Source organism: Meriones unguiculatus, chromosome 1 (assembly GCF_030254825.1).
Source record: "Meriones unguiculatus strain TT.TT164.6M chromosome 1, Bangor_MerUng_6.1, whole genome shotgun sequence".
NCBI lineage: Eukaryota > Metazoa > Chordata > Mammalia > Rodentia > Muridae > Meriones > Meriones unguiculatus.
In genome coordinates this window covers 15,740,033-15,760,541 of record NC_083349.1, presented here as the reverse complement: position 1 = coordinate 15,760,541, position 20,509 = coordinate 15,740,033, and the positions used below count along the sequence as shown (strand labels likewise).

The window sequence follows — 20,509 nt, the reverse complement described above, 5'->3', positions numbered from 1 at the left end:
GTGGGGCTGACAAATGGTGCACACTTAGGAATCCATCCTTGCATGGCACTTTGAGAGTCATCCTTCTGGAGTCATCTTGCATTGTTCTGTATCTAGTACCTATTCTACCATGTTCTGCTGGTGATTTTCACATTTTGCATATGCAACATGCACCTTGCGACTTTCAAAATTACTTATTTAACATGATTAACAGTTGTCAGTTTTCCTGGTTCCTCCAAGAAGCAACTTTCAGATTCTTAGATATTTCCCACACATTTTATAGCTTTGTGGACATGCATGCTTTCCTCTGTTTTGTTTGTTTGTTTGTTTGTTTTTTGTTTGTTTGTTTTGTTCTGTTGGTTTTGTTGTTGTTGTTGTTGTTGTTGGGGGGGTAACTCTGGTTTGTTTGTCTCTCTTGTGTATGTATTTTCCCAACTTTTTAAGATTCATTTTTGCACATTAGCTCCACATATCATTTCAGCACTTCCAAGAACACTTTTAAAAAAAGATTTAATTTTCAATTGTGAGTCTGGGAAAACTGAAAATGTGCTATTTTTGTTTTCACTTAGTTCTATCTGTTTTTAAATTGTAATTTATGTCCCATGGATTAAAACATTCTTTGATATTTTATTGTATGTGATGGTACGTTTACGTACCACGGCACACACATGTAGGTTAAAAGATAGCCATATGAAGTTAGGTTGCCTATACATAAAGTTCTGGCTAGCTTTATTGTCAACTTCACACAAGCTTGGGTCATCTGGAAGAGGAGAACTCAACTGAGAACATATCCTCATCAGATTGGCCTGTGGGCAAGTTTGTAGGGCATTTTCTTGACTATGACTGACAGGGAGGATAGAGCACACTGGGCAGGTGGTCCTGGATGTGTAAGAAAGCAGGCTGAGCGGGCATGAAGAGCCAGCCAGTAAGCATTGATCCTCTAGGGCCTCTGCTTCAATTCCTGCCTCTATATTTTCGCCTTGACTTCCCTTCATGATGGACCATAAGCTGTAAGATGGAATAAACTGTTTCCTCTCTGGGTAGCTTTGGTCATGGTGTACAGCAATAGAAACCTAACTAAGAGGCATGCTTTCTGGGTATTGAACTCAGGTCTCCGGGCTTTCGTGGCCAACACTTTACCTCTTGAGTCAATCATTCTGCCAGGCCTTGTATGGAATTTTCTGTTTGTGGGGACTTGTTCAAAGAGTTTTTGCTTTTGTTAATCATCATTTTAAAGGTTCTTGTCATGTTCATGAGCTGTGTAACAAAAATTCCTTTAACATCTGTGGAGACCTTCTGTATGCTGGGAGGGCAAGTTCTCAGAGTATCTTCGAGAACTTTTTTTTTTCTATCCAAAATACAACTTTCCTTTTTTTCTAGCTTTCCACACCTTTAATCTTCCTCATCTTTTATGTAAATATTTTATCTCTTCCATCTGGTAAAACTTTTGTTTATTTGTCTCCGCCCATCAATTCCTGAAAATGATGGCTTGGAACAGTGACTGACCTCTGACCCCTTCTTCGCTTCATTTCCTTTGCCCTGGTCCTTTTTAAACTAGATAGTTATGAAGGACTATGAGGTCTGACCCCAGCCAATAGGAAAAAATGTACAGTCATCACCTGCCTTAGGAAAAGAAAACAAAAACAAACAGCAACAACAAAACCAGAAAGCCCAAATCAAGCACAGCCCCTGTCCTGGTCTGCTTGCTAGCCCAGTTTGAGTGACGGCACCCTGCTTTTCCAGAAGGAAATCACCTTGCCAAACTACTTTTACTTTGTTCATGTGTTCCTTTGTGCAACATGGAGATTATTTTTTGTTTCCAGCACTCTGCATGTGGTTCAGTAGAGTGTGCATTTGTCTGTGTTGGGAGCACAGTGGTTTTTATATGGGTCTGCTTGGACAGACTTGATCATTATGCTTCAACTCTATTTCTTCTTTTTGAAAAAGTTTGCGAAGGACAGGCCAAGTGTTATGGCATGGAGGGAGTTTCTTAAGCTCCTCTCGTGGTTTAGCATTTTTGACAGTGTTCCTTGTGTATTTGCTGATCATAGTTTTATTTTGAATTTCTCTTTTCAGTCTTTCCATTGTAGAGTCACTTCCTACATGACAATACTGTTTTGTTTTGGTATATGGCTACTCAAACCTTTTGCCCTCAAGGACTCTCTTCTTACATAGAGCAGTATTTCTTCCTGTTATCGCTGTCAACTTCATGTGTTCTCAGAACTTAAATGAGTATTTTTTGACATTAAATGGATGGAATTTTTTCCTAATTAGCAATCTATCCTTTAGCTAGTCAGTTAGCCAATTAACATTTATAATGAATATTGATCTTTGTGGACTTGTTATGATCTTATTGCTTTTTTCTGTTTCTTCTCAAGTTTCCGTTCTCCCTTCTCAGATCTTATATTTTGCTGTTGATTTAACTTTATGGTCATTTGAAGTATTTTATTTATTTTATTTCCTTGATTTCCAAAGACTTGTTTTTGTTTTTGTTTTTCTGGCTAGAGGTTGTTTGTTCCCTTACTTCGAGACTCTGTTTCCTTAGCGTTTTGTGACATGAGTGTAATACTGCTGAGGTTTTCCCTTGGCCTAATTGGTACTGTGTGTAGGTCACCCGTCAATGCTCTTTGGCATTTCAAAGGTTTTGCCCCCAACTTTGTGCTTCCATCAGCATGTTGCTCCTTTAAAGATCCTTCCAATTTACACAACTGTTCTTTTGAGGGCCATTTATTTTTTTTTATTTTTATTTTTATTTTTTGTCTCTCATCATTTCTAGGAAGACATTCAAAGTTACCTCCCCCCATTTGTCCTCATTTTTGCCCTCTAAAATTTTGGTAAGGAATTTAAACCTCTCTCTTCCTTTCCTTTATTGTCACTAGTCATTCTTCTCTGGGCTTAATTTAGGTAATTTCTTAGGGTGTATTTTTCAGGTGCTAAGTCTTTCTTTATCTATATCGATTCTCTTGTTTCAATTACCTGAGAACCTTTTGGTTCCAACATTTATATTTTTTATCTGTGGACATTCTACGATTTCTAAAAAACCCACTTCATTTTTTATTGTCTTGACCCTTGCTCTCTTAAAAACACTTCATACACTGTTTCTTTATATTCTATCTGTGAACTTCTGGCATCCTGTAGAAATGGATGATGGTTTAGTTCATATTGTTTTGCTGACTCACGCTAGCTCACTCCTTTCTTTGTTTTTTTATTGAACTCTGGCTAAGGTGGGTTGTTTATTCCTTCATCTAGAGATCCGTGCTTGTAGAACTTCAGGACAGCACCAGCCCTGGGCCAGACACCCACCCAGCTCTGACAAGGAGCAGCTTTTGCTTGCTTTTAAGATCCTGTAGCTCCTGCACAGCCCAGTGGCTTCTGCTTTTGCCCTCAAGGTAGACCTGCTTCTTCTGTCTGGTACCTGTGGACTCATGGGAAATGGGGAGAGAGAGAGAGAAGCTAAATCCTCTCAATCGGGCTCACTGGCCCGGCCTCCCATCCAGAGTAGCTTTCCACTGCAGCTGCAGGCATAACCCCAGTGTCTACCTCAGAGCACTCTTGAAAACATATCCTAGTTCAGCTGTGTTTTATTCCCCTTGAAAGAACAGTCATTTTTGTGGCCTGCATGCCCTTATTTCTAAATTGTATAGTAAGAAATATCCTCCCAGCAGAGAATACATTTTTGTTTCAAATTATAGATCCTCAGATTATAGAGTGCTGATGGCCTGGCACAGAGCCGGGCACACAGGTGCATAGATGCCCCCGGATGGCAGTGATCACCAGAGTTTTAATTTGTCAGAAAGTTGATTCTGAGGCCTGAGAAGAGGTATCTCATGAAAACAGAATATTCCATTATCATCCCATTATTTTCTTTTTTGAGTGTCACATGGGTAAAGGGTGGGAGGCAAAAGGGACGTCTGATTTATTGCTGACTCTTTGGAGCCTGGGAAGTTCTTGGGGGGGGGAATCAATAACCAACGCCAAGGTCCAGGCTGAGCACCTACATACATGACAGGCCTGCTGGGGCCTAAGGGGTAACGAGGCAGGCACAGCTGTCTGCACGCTTATATCTTATCACCGAGTGTAACTTATTATAATTGCATGGTATTAGCTTGTAGTACTGGACTAGCAAACTCTGGGTGAGATTTTGGAGGTGGGGAGGTCCAGATTTGTGGTGTTTCAGTCAGGCTGCTTTCGTTGGCTTCTGTGGAGAGAGATGGCTCCCCTCTCCATACCAGGCATCAGGAACCACAGCACATTTTCAGAAAGAACGGAATCAGAAATGATGTTAGATTCTAAAATGCCTCCGTGCTACAGCTCAGGTTCTCTTAATTATATTCTTTGAATTCCTGGGCATATAGCTTCAAATAGAAGCCTGAGGAATTTCAAAGCTTATAAACCAAATATCTGGCCCTGCTGTGTGCTCTAGGGACAAAGAGTTGGGTGAATTTCCTCAGAGTGGCTTTAGGAGTGGGAATATTGTAGATCCTTAACCACAGCATTGGGAGGTTGCCCTGGAGGTTACACTAACCCTCTTTAGCCTCAAGGTGCAGCTACCTTTGAAGCTCAGGCGAGGTGGGGAGGGGCGTTTTCCTATGGGTAAACTACACTACTTTCTTGCGGTAATAGTCTGGCGACCTTAGCTTTGACCTGTGCGGATACAAGTACCTTTATATAAACAACATGGCATTCTCTCCTTCCAGGCGCACCATCTCAGCACAGTGGGCTTTTTCAAACTGGAAAGGAACCTTGAACCTTCTTTGTTTGGATGAGTCTGTACCTTCATTGTTTATGACAGAGACAGACACTTAGCTGTGGGTGTATTCCCTTGGGTGGCAGGAACAGAGGGCATTTCTCGCCGTTCACTGCTGGGAGATGTGCACAGGTGCACTCTTGAGACTGGTCTGTTGGTTTTCTGAAAGGACAACCGATTCATCTGGAAAGAGTCTAGAATTTTCTATATGCACTAAAAAAAAGGGGGGGGGAGGCTAGAGAGTGCTGAGGACAGAACACTGAGATCCCGAGAGAAAAAGTCACCCAGGCACTGAGGCAGGTAAGAGAAGCAAAGTCTTTCAGAGGACCACGATTACTTTTTAAATGACATTTTGGGACTGCCTCTGAAAGGTCACGATATGAATATGGAGCAGGAAGAGGAAGGCGAGGTGGCAGGCCTGCTAGCGAAACATCTTTGCGTTATGCCGGAGGATGAGCAGACCGGTGGCACTGGCTCCCAGAAGGGCCAGACTCAAAGTGCCTCTGGCTGTTGAAGTCTGGAGAGCAGGGACACAAGTGTAGGTTCTGTACACATGGGAGGCATACAGAGAACAGAAGTGTGTGTGTGTGTGTGTGTGTGTGTGTGTGTGTATCCAAGTTGACTGGTGTGAACCCAGATGAGAGGCAGGATGACTCTTGGGTGGCTCAGGTTGGGGACAGGCCTCCTTGGCCTGCAGGAGGTTTTCTGCTGTCTGCATGGCTGAAGTGGCAGGAGTTGGTTAATGCAGTAGGCATGCCACGCTGCCCCCAAGAAAAGCTTCTGACTCATTGCTGGGCTCCTCAGGATATAAAATCTGTATACCTTCCAGAGCCTCCAGGTGTCTGCTGGGGCCAAGCCCTATTTTCATTGACTGCAAATCACACTGTGGATGTAGGAGCCAACAGCTCCCTGGAGGCTCGGCTGCTCCAACCCATCTAGACCAGGTATACCTGAGGCAGGACGGCCTTTCAGGAACTCACAGCTCCTGGCTCAGCAAGGGCACGGCTGTCCTCAGTTCCACCAATGTCCTGACTCCTGTATCCATGGCTTTTGCCCACTCAGAACATCAGTTCATGCCAGCTGCAGCTGAAACCAGCAGGACACACCACGGATGCCGTGAGGGTGAGAAAGCTCTTCCGATAATTTCTGCCTTCGGTTTTCCATATATCCACTAGGGCTTGTCCGTGGAGTCCTGGTCTAGAGGCTGATTCCTGTAAAAGTGTTGGAGGTTTCTGGGTATACAGTCATCCATCACCATGGTCATGTTCATCTGGATCCAAGTCCTCAAGTGTTGAATGCAAACAGCCGCCTGCATTCACCTGGGGAGGCTCAGGAGCAGGAGCCATTCAGGCAGGTGTTGGAGAGAAAGGCGTATTTGGTATCTCAATTATGAAGCATTCAATCATCTTAATTTCATAACGAAGATCAGCACCGCAAAGCAGCAAAGTTCCTAAAGACCATCGGCTGGTTGATTGCATTGCTGTCTAAATGTGTCTCTGAAGAGAAAGTTGTGGCTGAGAATAATTTCCGGTGCTTTATTACCACCATGGGGTATTAAGAGGCAGGTAAGAGGTGAGCGTCAATTGCGTGCACATGTAATGTGAAAAACAGCTGCCTGGTGATAAACAGCCAGTCCCTGAACCCAGAGAGAACCCTGTACCAAACAAATAGGATTCTGTCTTGTACCCAAGGTCAGATTTGCTCCCTGTGTGCTAAGAATAGAGCCGGCCTGCTGTACCTCTGTGAACACATCCATTCTCTGGTATGACAGATCTGTCTTTGGTCAGGATCATCACACTCCATATAGGCCACAGACATGCCGTCTCTTAGGCTTCTGCAGGGTGAGTGTCGCCATACCCTTCACGGGGTAAAGCCCTTCTCAGGGTGTGGGGCAGGAGAGGAAACTTAGGAGCTGGGGAAATTGTATGACCTTTTAACCTACTGAAGTCACTTGCTGAATGGCTTTCTCAGAAGACAAAGGTCTCCTGTTAACATACATTCTTGTGCGTGAGGCCTACAGAGCACAGGGTTGCCTCCTGAGCATGGTGCCACTCAGGAACATGTTCGTGTGTATGGTGGAGGTGAGCGAGGCTCTGGGGTTCTGCTGGACAGTGGATCTGGGGGAGGCAAGGGGTCTTCCTAAGCCAGCCTTGGACTCAAGTGTGGCCAGGGTGCCTGCATGCTCTCACTGTTCACATTCTACTCGGCACCTGAGCGTAGGCTGCTGCTCTCCAAGCCTCTTCCTGTGATCGGGTTCCCTTCCGAATTCCAGAAAGGGCTGTTGCCATCACAGGCATTGGCCGGGTGGACACTGGGACGGCACTTAGCAAAGTTACCATGAGGCCACCATCATTACTTGTGAAGAGCATTGCTATCCTGGCTTCCTCCCTCCCCTGACTCAATTCATTACAAAACTACTGAGTTTGAACTACTGAGTTTCAGCAGCAATATGTTCTTTGGAGTACTGTAATTAATCTCTTGTTTTAATAAAACGAATATTCAAATTATTGTGTACCAAGTTACATGAAATCATAAAATAATAAATTAGTATCTGTAAAGTGACAAAAAGAGCTAAGTAAATTCTCTGCCTCCCTGGGATTATATAACTTGTCTTCCAGCATCAGCATTGCTGGGGCTGTGAGAACAGCGTGTGTGTGTGTGTGTGTGTATGTGAGGTAACTTGGTGATTGGGCATTTTATTATCTGTCTAGTAGGGAATGTGGAGGTTGCATAGTTTGTAAAAGCAGGAGCCCACGGGCCTTTTGAACGCAGGCCCTTGTTAGACAGCCTCATCAAAGCTGTGACTTTTAGCTTTTAGATTCTGGAAGGAGACCCATGCAACCCTTACAAGAAGGTCTTGATGCCCTGGGGCCAGAGGTGGGTTGACAGGCTTAGTCCTGGTTTTGGCCCTTTACTGCGGAGATGGAAAAGTCATTTCCCCCCACCCATCCCCATGGGTTTGGGAGGCAATGACCCTGAAAAGAACACCTATCATAAGCCTCTGCTGAGTGTTCTTGATCGGTACACATTGCTTTGGGTTCTCTTCTGAACTCCTGAGCCTACCAGGTGCCACCCAAGGTAGCAATCCTGGACTGACTGGACTAAAGGGATGGCAGATGGAGGCATTGCCACATTTACCACCAGCACTGAGCCGTGACATCATTGTACAGAATTTCAACCAGCTGATGCTTAGGTCCATCAGAAAGTGAACAAATCTTGAGGTATTTTGGGGCCTGTTCCTAGTACTTGGGAGGAGTCTTGGCAATTTGGTAATGGACACAGATATATAGTGTGAGCCAGACACTGTGGAATGGTCCTGCAACCCCAGCTTCTCAGGATGCCTAGGTAGGAGGATCACCTAGGCAAGGTGTTTAAGGCCAACCAAGAAACATAACGAGTCCCTGCCTGAAAAATAACAACAATAAAACACACAAGTTGCACAGCAGTGAGGCCCAGACTGTGATGAGCTCATTCCTCCTGAGGCTTTCAATGAAATGCACCTGGATTGCCCCAGCTCTTTGCATGGGTGAGTTATTATGGCAGATGGATAAACAGAAAGAGGCTACATGGACAAAATGAAATAGAAGTCGATCTCAAAATTCCTGTAGGGAGAGAATGGTAAAGAGAATCACAAGCCATACCCCCATGAATGGCTTCACCTCGGTTGTAATCTGTACTGAGCACGCTTAATGAGGAAGTGTTTGACTGTCCTATCCTGGAAGATGGGGGGTTTCGTTCTTCCTGTTGACCGTCATTTGGAGAAATTGAATGACTCGTTCATAACATGGAATGTGGGTGATTTTAGAAATGGCATTTACTATAATCTTTCTTATGTCTGCTGGACAAGCCAGCTGCAAGGTGCCTTTTCTCCTCAGCAATACATGGAAACAGTATTTATCTGGGCCTCTGAGTAGACCTTAGACACAGGCTCATCTTCTATCATAGGGAGCAGAGCAGGAGTAAAGGAGGCAAGTGATCCAAGAAGGAAGGGTTTTTTTTTTTTTTTTCCTGCCAGCCATTCTTCACAGGGTCCTTTTTGTTTGTTTGTTTGTTTGTTTCTTTGGAAAGCTTGGAGATATGTTCCTCTGACCACTGACTAGCACTTTAAGGTAAGTTCTGGCAACATTGTTTCTTTCCTGAAGACCTGAACAGAGGGCTTTCTGGGTTGTATTGCATTCATACCCTCAGCCTATCTCTGGTTGGCCCTGTGAGCCTTTCAAAGGGCCCTTGGGGGATACAGCCCAGGGCAGGCCTCTACCCGGAGCAGTGCTCAGCTCCCTGGGCACCAGCAGATGAGCCAGCCTGGGGAGGACAGGTGATGTCATCAAGCCTGAGCTGCTCTGTGACCATGCACATAATGTAGGGTATTGGGGGAGCATCAGTGGTCAAGGTGTCCAGGGGGACAGTTCATGTGGCTGTGAGTACTGTGACAGCCCATGCTATTCCCTCTTCTGTGTAGATTTCTGAGTGCAAGGGATGGGGTTTGATCCCATTTAGGCATTCCGTTTAGGACTTAGTGCTCCAAAGTCCCTCAGTCTCTGCACATCATCTAGTTTTGGGTATCTGTATTTGTTCCCATCTACTTCAAGAGGAAACTACTCTGATGATAGCTGAGCACGGCACTGATCTATGGATATGGTAGAATGTCCTTAGGAGTCATTTTATTGTTAATGTTCCTTTAGTAAACCAACAGTATTTGATTTTCCCTAAGGCCATGGACCATCTAGACATTCTTGAGATCCAGGTGGACCTGAGGGATCTATGGGGGACACTGAAAAGTGTGGTCAGAGAGCTGGGAGGGAGAGAAGACACAGGGATGGACAAGTGTGCAAAGGGAGTGGCCCCGGGAGGCCCCAGACATGCCATCAATTAGAGAGTGGAACCTCCAGGGGAGAGGGCAACAAGGACTATGCATGAGTTAATCATCCCTCACCAGGTACTTGCTGTGTGTCTAAACCCTATGTGGATAGGAGTGTGGTGGTGAGGGAAGCCGAAAGGAGGGGTGCAAGGAGATACCACAGGCTGGACATGGCCTGTTCTGTGTGTTCAGGTGCCCTGGGGAGGAAGCCTTACTCCTCCATAACCAGGTCCCTTTGCAGTGCTGGCTGCTGAGGCCGTGAAAGCAAACCCCAAGGCTTTGGTCTCAGGTTCCCTTTAGGAGTTTGGTCAGGTTCATCAGACTCCTCAAAGAGGCCAACAGAGCAGGCTGGAGGCCTGAACGGAAAATGCTCTAGACCATTGTCAGGGCCTCCAACCCCCCAGGATGACACACACGGGAGCCCTGGCAGAGGGTTCTGGTCTTATGAATGCAGTCTTGTGACTGCCATGAGGACAATGTTCTTCCTAGGCTGAGGCTTCCAGGAAGACAAGCAAAGGAGCTGGTAGAGATGTCATGGGAGGAGGTCAGGCTAGCCCTGGTCACGACCCCCTGTCACTTTTGTCTGAAGGCCTTCTTAGGAACTCCTGGCTGACATGTATTCTTTGTTTATGCAGCCCTTGGCCAGGTCCCGCAGGGAAAGACTGGAGAAAGAAGCAACTTTGGAAGGGCTCTGCCTGAGGTGCTGTCTGGGCTCTGAAAGGAGCTGCTTTCTGGCTAGATACAGAGAACAGTGGGCCCCAGGAGGGGTGTGGTCTCGGCCCCCACCCACTCCTCTGACTCTGGATGCCTCTGTATGTTCAGCTGTACATTGTCATTTCAGTCTTTTTCCCTTTTCCGCTTGCTCCGGATTCATGTCTAGCATGAGCCCAGTGTATAAAATTCCAGCATCAGGGCATGTATGTTTTGAAAGTATACCCAACCTGGATAAACTGTTAGTTGGCCGTAGCCACCATGGAAGGGTACTCTGTGGCTTTGGTGTCTCATAGGTGTTCAGAAACCGGGATGGCGGGACATTGCCTAGCACTCTATGCCCCTGAGACTTCCCCATGTTTGGAGGCTCAAACATGAACTCTCAGAAAATGAGGACACTGGAGCTCAGTGGGCCAGGCAAGTCCGCCGAGGCCACTGAAGCTCCAAATGACATCAACACCCTCCCCGTACCTCCTTATGCTACTTCACTGCTGGGAGATTGCCCAAGAGTGTGACATTCCTCATTCTTGGAGGTCATTGTCTATGGTTGGGACAAAGAGCCAGACCAGGAAAAGAAATGGTGAGGAAGGGGTGTCCTTCCTACAGCCATGGGTGGTCTGTGCAAATGGCAAGCACGCTGAGCCTCAGGGGTCTGTGCTGCTCCCATCCCTGGGAGGGCAGGGGAGAACACTGCAGTGAGTCTTTGGGAAAGGCTGCGAGATCTCACCGAGCTTGTGAGATGAGCGCTGCCTATGGAGCTCAGCAGATGGTCTAGCACAGCTTGCAGGGTGGCTTCCTTGGCACCTTCAGCACTTGTAACGAGACCAGGAATTAGATGTCTCTCTCAGAAAACAACCAGAACAAACAGCAAAACAAGCAAATATTGGCCACATCATTAAGCCACAGTTCAAACACATGGAGGCTGGGTTTGTATCAGCTTGTCTCATAGACTCGGGAAACCTGTCACTACTCTTCCATTAAAAACATGGTTGGATCCTAGCAGATTTTATTCCTTGGAGGACAGAAAACCAATGCTCTCACATAATGGGAAGAAAGAGACGGTTGACGGTCCCCCCTACCCCTCCCCTGTGCCCTCTGTGAGTGAGTCCTGTGGTCTCGGCAGCACACCCTGCCCCCCCCCCACCAGACCTCCTTCCGAGCCCACGTGCTCCATGCACATGAAGCCGCCATCCTCATCACTCAGTCCTTTCTGCAGAAATGATTGCCAGTCAGTAGCACAGCGCCTGAAGGATTTCCACCGGAGCCGAAACCATTTGCTAAGCAGACGTCGCTAACGAACGGTTGTTTATTTCTTTGAATGCTTTTGCTCAGCAGAGAGGGTGACAGCTGGTGCTCATCAGACTTTGCTCAGCAGAGGCTCTCACCATTCTGGTGTTTATCCAACACTCCATAACTTCGAGTCCTAAAGTTTGCCCCAATATGAGTGTCCGCTCTGACAGATGTGGCGTGCCATAGTCAAGGCCCTACTTTTATAAAATATGGACGTTGAATATTTAACATCTCACTTACTCCATAGCCACTGGTAGTCATCCCCCCTAATAAAGTCTAAGGATGGGCCCTAGGGCCCTTGATGCCAGCATTCTTCATTTCAAAGCCTAAGGAGATAGCAAGGACTGAGGTCTTACCTGTTGTAGAACATACCCAGAGATATAAATGGGAAGGTCCAGCCAGCTACCCATCCCTTGTGGTTCTATACAGTGCCAGCTTTGCTCTCTTAGTCTGATGTCTATGCCTTTGGAGCCCCTGTTTGCCCATTGTCTGAGACTTCACAGATACTGTTTTTCCTTCCTTTCCCTCTATTTTGTCCCAGGAAAGCAAATCTAAGCACGAACAGTGTCAGAGTTTGAAGTCAGAGTTTGAAGAGGACAGTAAGAGCATTTCACTTGCCCCGTAGGATACATGAAGAACTTGCTGCCTGACTTCACCTTTGAGGTCAATGGTGTCATAGTAAGCAGGGCTGCTAACAATCGCATGTCTTCTGTGTACATGTCCCAGGAGAGTCTGGGCATCTCAGAGACTCAGGTGTGCCTGTGAGGGGAGGTGCATCACAGAACCACAGCAGGGCTCTTGAAGGTCTCCTCTGTGTGGTTGTCTGAGGACTGCCTTCAAAGAGAACATGTAAACAGCTCCTTTGTAGTTTGAGAGCAAGGATAAGTAGAGTGGCCTTGATAACTCCAGCAGCTGTGTCACCAGTGGTCAGGGTCTGGAACAGATGTTTCCAATAATTGATGTTTGCCAATAATTGAGAATAATGCTTACACAGATATGCAAAAGCAGCAAGATGGATTTCTGTAAAAAAGATTGATAGTTCAAATTATAGAAGGATGCATCTTTAAGATTGACAGTGGGTCACATGAGTAACAGTACTCAAGAGCCCTGGGGTATAGCCTAGGGTCCTTGTTATGGGTCTAAGGTGAAGGAAGGAAAGACTGGTTTCTAAGGGAAATTCTCTGCTTTGATTCATAGGTTTTGGGTTATAAACTGCCCATGACTCTTTTCATAGTGCATCTAGTTTTAATCGTATTCACACCAATTATGCATATGCATAAGATAGTAAATAGGGATTTCTCTAAAAGGTTACTAGAGGACGCAGTATTGCCTTTCTCAAAAGCAGATCAGGCCAGATTTAACTCTGTTCTTTATACCTGTATACACTGGGAATACACTTGAATAGGAACTACCTAAATTTGATTGTTAGCAGGAGTGGGGAAACGGATGCCTTTGTTCAAAGATAAGAATACATGTAGCATGTTGCCGGTGAGGGCTGGAGGGGTGGTGAAGTTTCTAGGTGCTTTGTTTGGAGAGGGGTTGTGTGTACAGCGCGTGCAATCAAAGGAAGAAGGCTACCAAGTGCATTGTTGAAAAAGTCAAGGTGTCCATGAACCCCAAAGCAAGTGTGTGAGGGACACAGGATCTAAAGTGTCTCCTATGTTTACCTGCCTCCCATAAACATGGGAAGCAGCGGTTGAGGTTGAGCCTACTAGGATAGGTCTCATGAACCTCTGTCCTTTCACCCTCAACCCCATGCTTTCAAGGAAGCACCTGGCTAATTACTGGTTTGCTTAGAACATTGACTTTTATAAGTAATCCTTTTGGGATGGCTTTGCTAGTTATCTCTTCGCTGGCTTAGCAGGTTTTTCTGGCTGTACCTATCTTATCTTACTATTTATTTACTCAACTAAGGGATTTTCTGAAGCCCTTTGGGAAAAGGAAGTTCCTGTCATTATTTAACAGTTGACACAGTTTATTGAATGCTTTTCTTGCTTATACTCCAAACTCAGCTGAGAGGCAGATCTCAGGGGGTGTAGCTGGCATCCAGGCTCTCTTGGCTCCATGCATTTCCTGGCTGGTGCTCTCAAACAGCAGGTACCCAGCAGCATTTATCTATTTGTGTCCAGTGATGCCTCGTGCTTTGTTTCTATCATATCATCTTTCAGTCCCATAGCTGTGTGCAGCTTGGCACAGAGATGCTCTTCTGTGATCAAGGGCTGGGAGATGAGATAGAAGGAGAAGCCAATAGCAGCCTCATAATTTCTCTCATGCACTGTGAACTATGAATCTATCCATCAAAGTGTCCAGTATTGAGTTTGAATTCTGATTGTGAACTTATTAAATTGAAAACTAGGAGGATGGGTAGTAAAGGATCCCTCAAGGTGTGTATGTCTGAGAGGTCTTCTACAGATGATTAGGTCATAAGGCCTCTGATATACACATAGATGAACTTCTGGATGAGTTCACAGTAGGACCACATTGCTGGAAAGTAGTGAATGGGAGGAGGCAGGGTCTACTTGGAGGGGCCTGTCTGTGTCTGTGGTGGCTAGTCCTTGACACAGCCCAGTTCTCTATACCCTTCCTTCTGTATCCTGTTTGCAGTGATGTAAGCTCCTCTGCCATTGTGTCTCTCCCTGATGTGATGGACCAAACCCTCTGAAACTGTGAGCAAATGAAGTTCTTCTCCTTTATGGTGTTATGCCAGGTGCTGCAACACAGCAACTGGAAGAGATCAAAAGTGCAGCCTTCTCCCTCCCAAAGTACCTCCTGCTTGCTGTCATGATCTGTGGCCTTCTAGAGGAGGTTTGGTGACCACTGTAGGCCATTCAGTGGCTCTTATAGCTTTGATATCAAGGGACACAAGGGCCTGGGTCTCAGAAAGTTTGAGGAAGATAGGACCTCTTCTCTCCCTGTTACCTACCAACATTAGACACGTGGTCCGTATTGTTAGCTTTCTGTTTACAACGGCATTTGAATGATTTTGGGAACACATTGAGAGATGGTGCAATTTTGTATGAAGCCAAATGAACTCAACATAGGTTTTTTAAAAAAAAAAAAAAAACATCTTTTCAGTTTTAAAGGGAAGATTGATGAGTCATAGTTATTTTGCTTTTAAGTTGACAGATGACTTTTGGCAACAGAAATCACGTGGTAATTAAAAAGGTTTTCATATTTCTAGCTGCAAAATGCTCTCACCTGCGCTAGCATCTGTTTCTTTTATAATGATAACTTTCTCTTCTATCAGTCAAGGTCACTTTCATTTTAAAGAACAGAGCAAGTTTATTTCAGAGGCATCACCGGGTAGCACATGGCTGAGATCATGAGTCCTCTGTCTTATAAAGGAGAGACATGAAGGCATGGTCCCCTTAAGTATGGTGTCCATCAGCTCTGAGAGGTTCCTGACTGATGGTAGCTTGCTGGAGCATGTTTTAGTAGTAAAAGTCTTTTTATTATCAGACTACATTGTTAGCACTGGAGTGTGAAGTCATTAACACTTCTTCGTAGCTGGAGGGAAGGTGCCACTCACAGGTCCCACTGCAGTGTCTCCTGTGGGAAGTCTGCAGCCTAGACAGTTGTCTGATGAGTGGGGCATCTGAATGGGGAGCTCATTCCATCAGAAGCTCAGCTAAGAGGGCTGTCTGGCTTCAGAAAAATCCAGTACTAGCACAGGACAATGGAAGGTATTTGATGCAGAGTAGGAAATTGAGGAAATATAAACTTTTTACCTTTTTTTTTTTCCTTCAAAACAATGCAGTCTAGGCTGGGGCCAAGCACAGTTGCAGACATGGGTCTTTCCCTAGCTGAGACATGAGAACTTGGGTATTTAAAAGGTTTTGTGGATCCTGGGATAGGGAGGTTGGAGGTCAGGGCCTAGAAAGGGAAGCTTGGGTGGGTGGTATGGTAGTCTTTGGGGCCTCTTTCACCTGTCCTTTCACGAACAGGTAGAATCAGAGTCACTGGAAATGACCTCAGCCCAGGTCTCAGATGGAGAGATTTGGGTGTGAAGGCACTACCTCTGCCAGGAAGGCAAAATAGAGGGCCATGACTAGCCCTGGGGCTTGGGGTCTAGTCCCCTTCCAGCAGAACCTGCCTGCCATGTATACCTGCTGCCCACACAGCCTGATCAGGGACGCAGCTTCTGAGAGGCCTTCCGGGTACATCTGTGGTAATTGTCTGAAAAATGACTTGGGTTCTGTACTGGTCTTTTGAGGTTCTACTCTGAGTTGTGTCTGAGGACAGTAGGTCATTTACTTATCTACAAAAACCTTAGGTCCCGAACTGTCCTTCCTGCACAGAGCTGGGCTCCCTGTGGGAGGCTTCTCCCTAGAACTCTCACAACGAGAGTCCCACTTTGATGGGGCTACAGAAAAGCTAGAGCAGAGACACATGCTTTTTTTCCATGTCTTATGGCCCATGAGGGACTGTGATGTGGGGCTAAGAGTCAGGTGTCCTGGATGACTGGTTCCCAGAGGTTTCTGGCAGGTACAACTTGGGTCTATTAGGGACAGGAGGCAATGCTGTGGGGTAGAAAGCTGGGTACTATGGAGAGATGGTTCCCACGAGCTCCTGCCTGGGCAGGATTTCATTCTTGTAAGGATGAAGGTCCTGTTGTGGAAGCCTGGGTCACTTTCCTCTAGTCTACATCCCTCTAGTTTACTTCTCCCATCTCACCTTGCTTTCTAGTGGGGAGTTCTGAGGGCTCTCATAATTAGAACCTCCATGTCTCCCTGAGACCTCCTACACCTCCTCCTGAAACCCGTCTCGAACTTCTGGCATCTCTCCAGACTTTTGAGAAGAGCATGTGTGTAATTATACCCCAGCTATGTTTTCTGTAGCCACAGTGAAATGGGAAGAAATGGACCTTTGGCTGCTGGTGGTGGGGTGACCTTGAGTGAGAAACATTCGTCTAGGTCCTAAAGTATATCAGAATGTTCAAAATGTCCTTGCTAGCTGACCTTACATCCCCAAAGTGCTGACAGTGTTTTGGCTCCCAGCACTGTTTTATGGTGACTGGAAGACATCAATGTGTTGGCTCAGTGGTTTACTCATGGCTACTTTGAACAGGGAACAACTATGATGGGGGTGAGGAACCGGATATGGCACACTTATGCACGACTCTGTTCTCTTGCTGTCCTAGTTTATTTATTGGCTATGTGAGGGTGAGCCTGTCGATTCTGTAACTCATTCTGAAAAAAGGCAAACACACAGGGGGATTATGACACGTTTCCATATCAGTCAGACTGCTGGCAGGAAACTGCTGGTGGACAGAAGGACAGTAGGCCTCAGTGGGGAACAGCACACCTGCTCTGTTTCACCAGTTGTACATGGTGTGCTTCTATCATGAAGGTGGTACATTCCTGACGGCACTCATTTCAAGTGTGTGTGTATGACAACACTGGGAGACCACAGCACACAGAGTGGGAAGGATCAGAGCCAGAACACAGGTGACACAGAGCACATGCCAGGCTGTGGGCAGCCAGGGTGCTCATTCCCTGGGTGGGAACCGCAACAGGAAGACACGCTGGAGATTTCTTCGAAGGATAGGCATAGATTGAAGTGGTGCCTCAGCATAGAAAGAACTTACCCCGCAAGCTGAGGACCAGGGTCTGGGTCCCTAGGATTCTTGTGAGGCTGGATGTGAAACCTGCGTCTGTAATCCCAGCACTTCTACAGTGAGATGGGAGACGGAGACAGCAGACTCTCTGGATGCTTCTGGCATACACAATAGACCAAGAGCCTATCTCAGACAAGGTGGAAGTAAAGGACTGATGCCCTTCTGTCCTCTACATGTATTCCGTGTCACATGCCTGCCTGCACTGAAGATACAAGATCACGCACATGTATCATACACACGTGCAAAGATTACAAGCAAAAATAATTCTCCTGTGCCACATGATCCATCAATTACACCGTGTTGTTTACCCAAAGGAATTGAAAACGTGCCGGTGAGAAAGCCTGCATGCAGATGCGGAGAGCAGCGTTGATCGTAATTGTCAAAACCCGGAAGCAGCCAAAATGTGTTTCAGTAGGCGAGTGGAAAATAAACTGTGCTACAACTTTATAATGAAACATTACTCAATGATAAAAAGAAACGTGCTATTGAGTCATAACAAAGACAGGAAGGGAAACTGCAATGCAGATGGCTGAGTGGAAGAAGGCAACTGAAAAGGCTGATAATGATGCCTGCAAAGACATGATGTTCTGTAAAAGGCCAAACTGTGATGCTTTGGGATCAGTGGCTGGGCGGGTGTGGGGGAAGCTGCCTGTTGTTACACTCTCATGTGGGATGCTATGTGGATATTTCTTACATCTGTCCAAATCCACAGGGTGTATACCAGGAAGGAACCTATGGAAGGCAAGCTGGCCTGTAGTTAACAGTTTGGCAGTCTGAGCTCATGGTTGGTGATCTGTAGCACCCTGGGGAAGGTGGTAATGATAAGGGAACTGTCAAGGGCTACGGGGGGGGGGGGGGGAGCACTAAGTTCCTGCTTATTTGCTCTGTGAGTGTAATTTTAAAAGACGGTGTGTGTCCCTCTTGGGAAATTTGTAAATGTGGAAAGACAGGGAGAGAAAACCATGATTCTGCTACTTACATACACTCACAGTCAGGACCTTCTTTTCTTTCTTTTCTTTTTTTTTTTTCTATGTATATATTTTTAAAAATCTGATTTTACAATATTCATTACTTTTTCTAGACACCTTCAGATTTCTCTCTCCCTTATGGATGTCTCCCTTGAGGTCCACATTCAACACCCCATCTCTGAACCTATCCAGAACTCAGCCCTGTCCCGACTGTTCATATACAAAAGGCAGCCAGGGTAGGACCATGGCAGGAGCTCTGAGCAGGTCTTTCCCCCATCCGACCCTGCCCACTAGTCTTCGTCAGAACCGATCATCCACACACCTGTGTCCACCTGCCTGGCCTGATGTTCCCATCACACTGCTCTACCCCACTCTGCTTCCCAGTTTCCTCAAAGCTCCTGTATCATGTGGGTAGCATCTGCCCCAGAATTCTTACACATCCTCCTAGGTCCTTCTTCTTAGGGCCAGCATGCCTTACTCTCCCATTTTAGAATGATTGTGCCATGTGTCCTCATCTCAGTAAAGATCAAAATGCTGAAAATGAGACCCACTCATCAGTTCATCTCCCTTGATTTACATCCATCAACCTATATCATAAAACCAACAGAGAAGTGTGTCCACTGTCCACTTCCCTTTGGAAGGTGCTTGGGAAAGCAGGCCTTCCATCTGGTCATTGCTTAGCATTTTGTCAGCTCCCGAAGATGACTGATTGTGTGCCTGTAGGATCGATGTTTCAAAGTGAGTTTGTGGCCTGAATTACTTACTCACTGTAGGTAGCCTTGGTGCCATTCCTTGATTTTGTATTAGGGCTATCTGGGAGAGCCTGAGCGGGTGCTGACTTTTCCACTGGATTGGTGCATGCGGTCTGCATCCTGAGCCCTAGTGCTTTAGAATTCTTCTCACCCTGGTCCACAACTACCCCTTTCTGCAGAACCTCCAAACCTTGATTCTCTTAGTACCATCCTTCATGGTCACTTCAGATGACCTATCTCACACACATTGTGTGACACTATTTCCCTTTATGGTAAGCATGTCCTGAATTCTCCTTGGTGACTTCAGTAACATGGTACTGAGTATCAAGATTCACTATGAGGACAATGTTAATCAGTACAGGATGCCATTGAAGGGGGAAGTGTTACTTTCACATGTTTTGAGGGCAGTGTTTATCTGAAACAGATGTGTGTCACATGTTCTGACCTTGGTCTCTCTCCACAGGTGGTTGCCATAACAGCCTTAAGCCAATCAGTACTGGTCCCACCATCACCATCACTGCCGCCGCAGCTGCTGCAGCTACTGCCATGGTCTCTGTAGACCCTGAGGAACTCCGGGGCTTGTCCCCCTCCATCATGCAGCCGTGCCATTTCCTGACCTTGACCCCCATCAGAATCCCACTCCGGACTGCCCCGTTCTCAGGTAGGAACAGTGTACCATCTGAAAAAGCCATGATTATTCCTAGAATCCAGCTGTGGAAGTAGGGCCAGCTGGGCCCAGGGGCTCAGTGTCTTGGTCACTGTCTCTGAACACAGGCTGTAGGTTTTTGGAAGCCAGATCCAGGAAGGCCATTCAGCTGGGGCTGTGTGAGGTTTGCTCAATGTCATACTATGCAAATATACATCGACTCCATGGAGCATAGCTTGACTGTGCCCATGTGGACTTCTGTATGTGCATGTGTGAAGAGACAGGATCCCTTTACAACTCATGTGATTTCCATGTCAGAGAGGAAGGGTGACTCACCCAAGAAACAGAAACTAACCCAGCTAATGATATACTAGTCCCTATTGCTGCGCTACATATGCCTCTTTTCAGTCCTGCCTGCCATTTGAGCTAGCTGCTCCGGGCATGTGGGAAATCCTGTCCACTAGACAGGGGCAGGGGACAAGAGGCATAATGGATGGCCCTGAATCTTTTTTTTTTTTTAAGAATTGGAGAGGATGAACTTGAGGGATCTCAGCATCTGAAGGTGCAGAGATTTGGAGATGTGGGTTCATGAGCTGTGGAATGGCTCCCAGACGGGGCACATTATCTGCTGTGTCTACGTGATGTGCTTATCCTTCTCTGTGTTGTATTTGTTGACTGGAATCAGTGTGTTCCATGTCCCTGGGCAATGCTGGTTTCTTCAAACGTGACAGCAATGACAATTTGGAATGCCAGAGAGTAAATCTTCCGTCCCTAAGTCTTGTTTGATTCAGTGTGTTGGTCATGTGCTGTTGTAGAGCTTGCACAGAAAGTCTGCAGGAGACAGGTTGCTGCCTGCTGAGAATCCTGCAAGTCAACAAATCCAAAGCCAGAAACGCTCAGTACTGGTTTGATACCATAGGTGGGAAAATTCCACATTGGAA

At 46.2% G+C, this 20,509-nt stretch overlaps 1 protein-coding gene across 2 annotated transcripts in view; it reads left to right on the top strand.

Moving 5' to 3' along the window:
* The window catches only part of Tcerg1l (transcription elongation regulator 1 like), a 183,669-nt gene that overhangs the window by 19,877 nt on the left and 143,283 nt on the right, over positions 1-20,509 (top strand). For both annotated transcript variants that reach the window (XM_060381606.1, XM_021635078.2), the window contains one exon: positions 19,386-19,583. In XM_060381606.1, the coding sequence (XP_060237589.1) occupies positions 19,386-19,583 (198 nt within the window). The remainder of the gene's footprint in view (positions 1-19,385; positions 19,584-20,509) is intronic.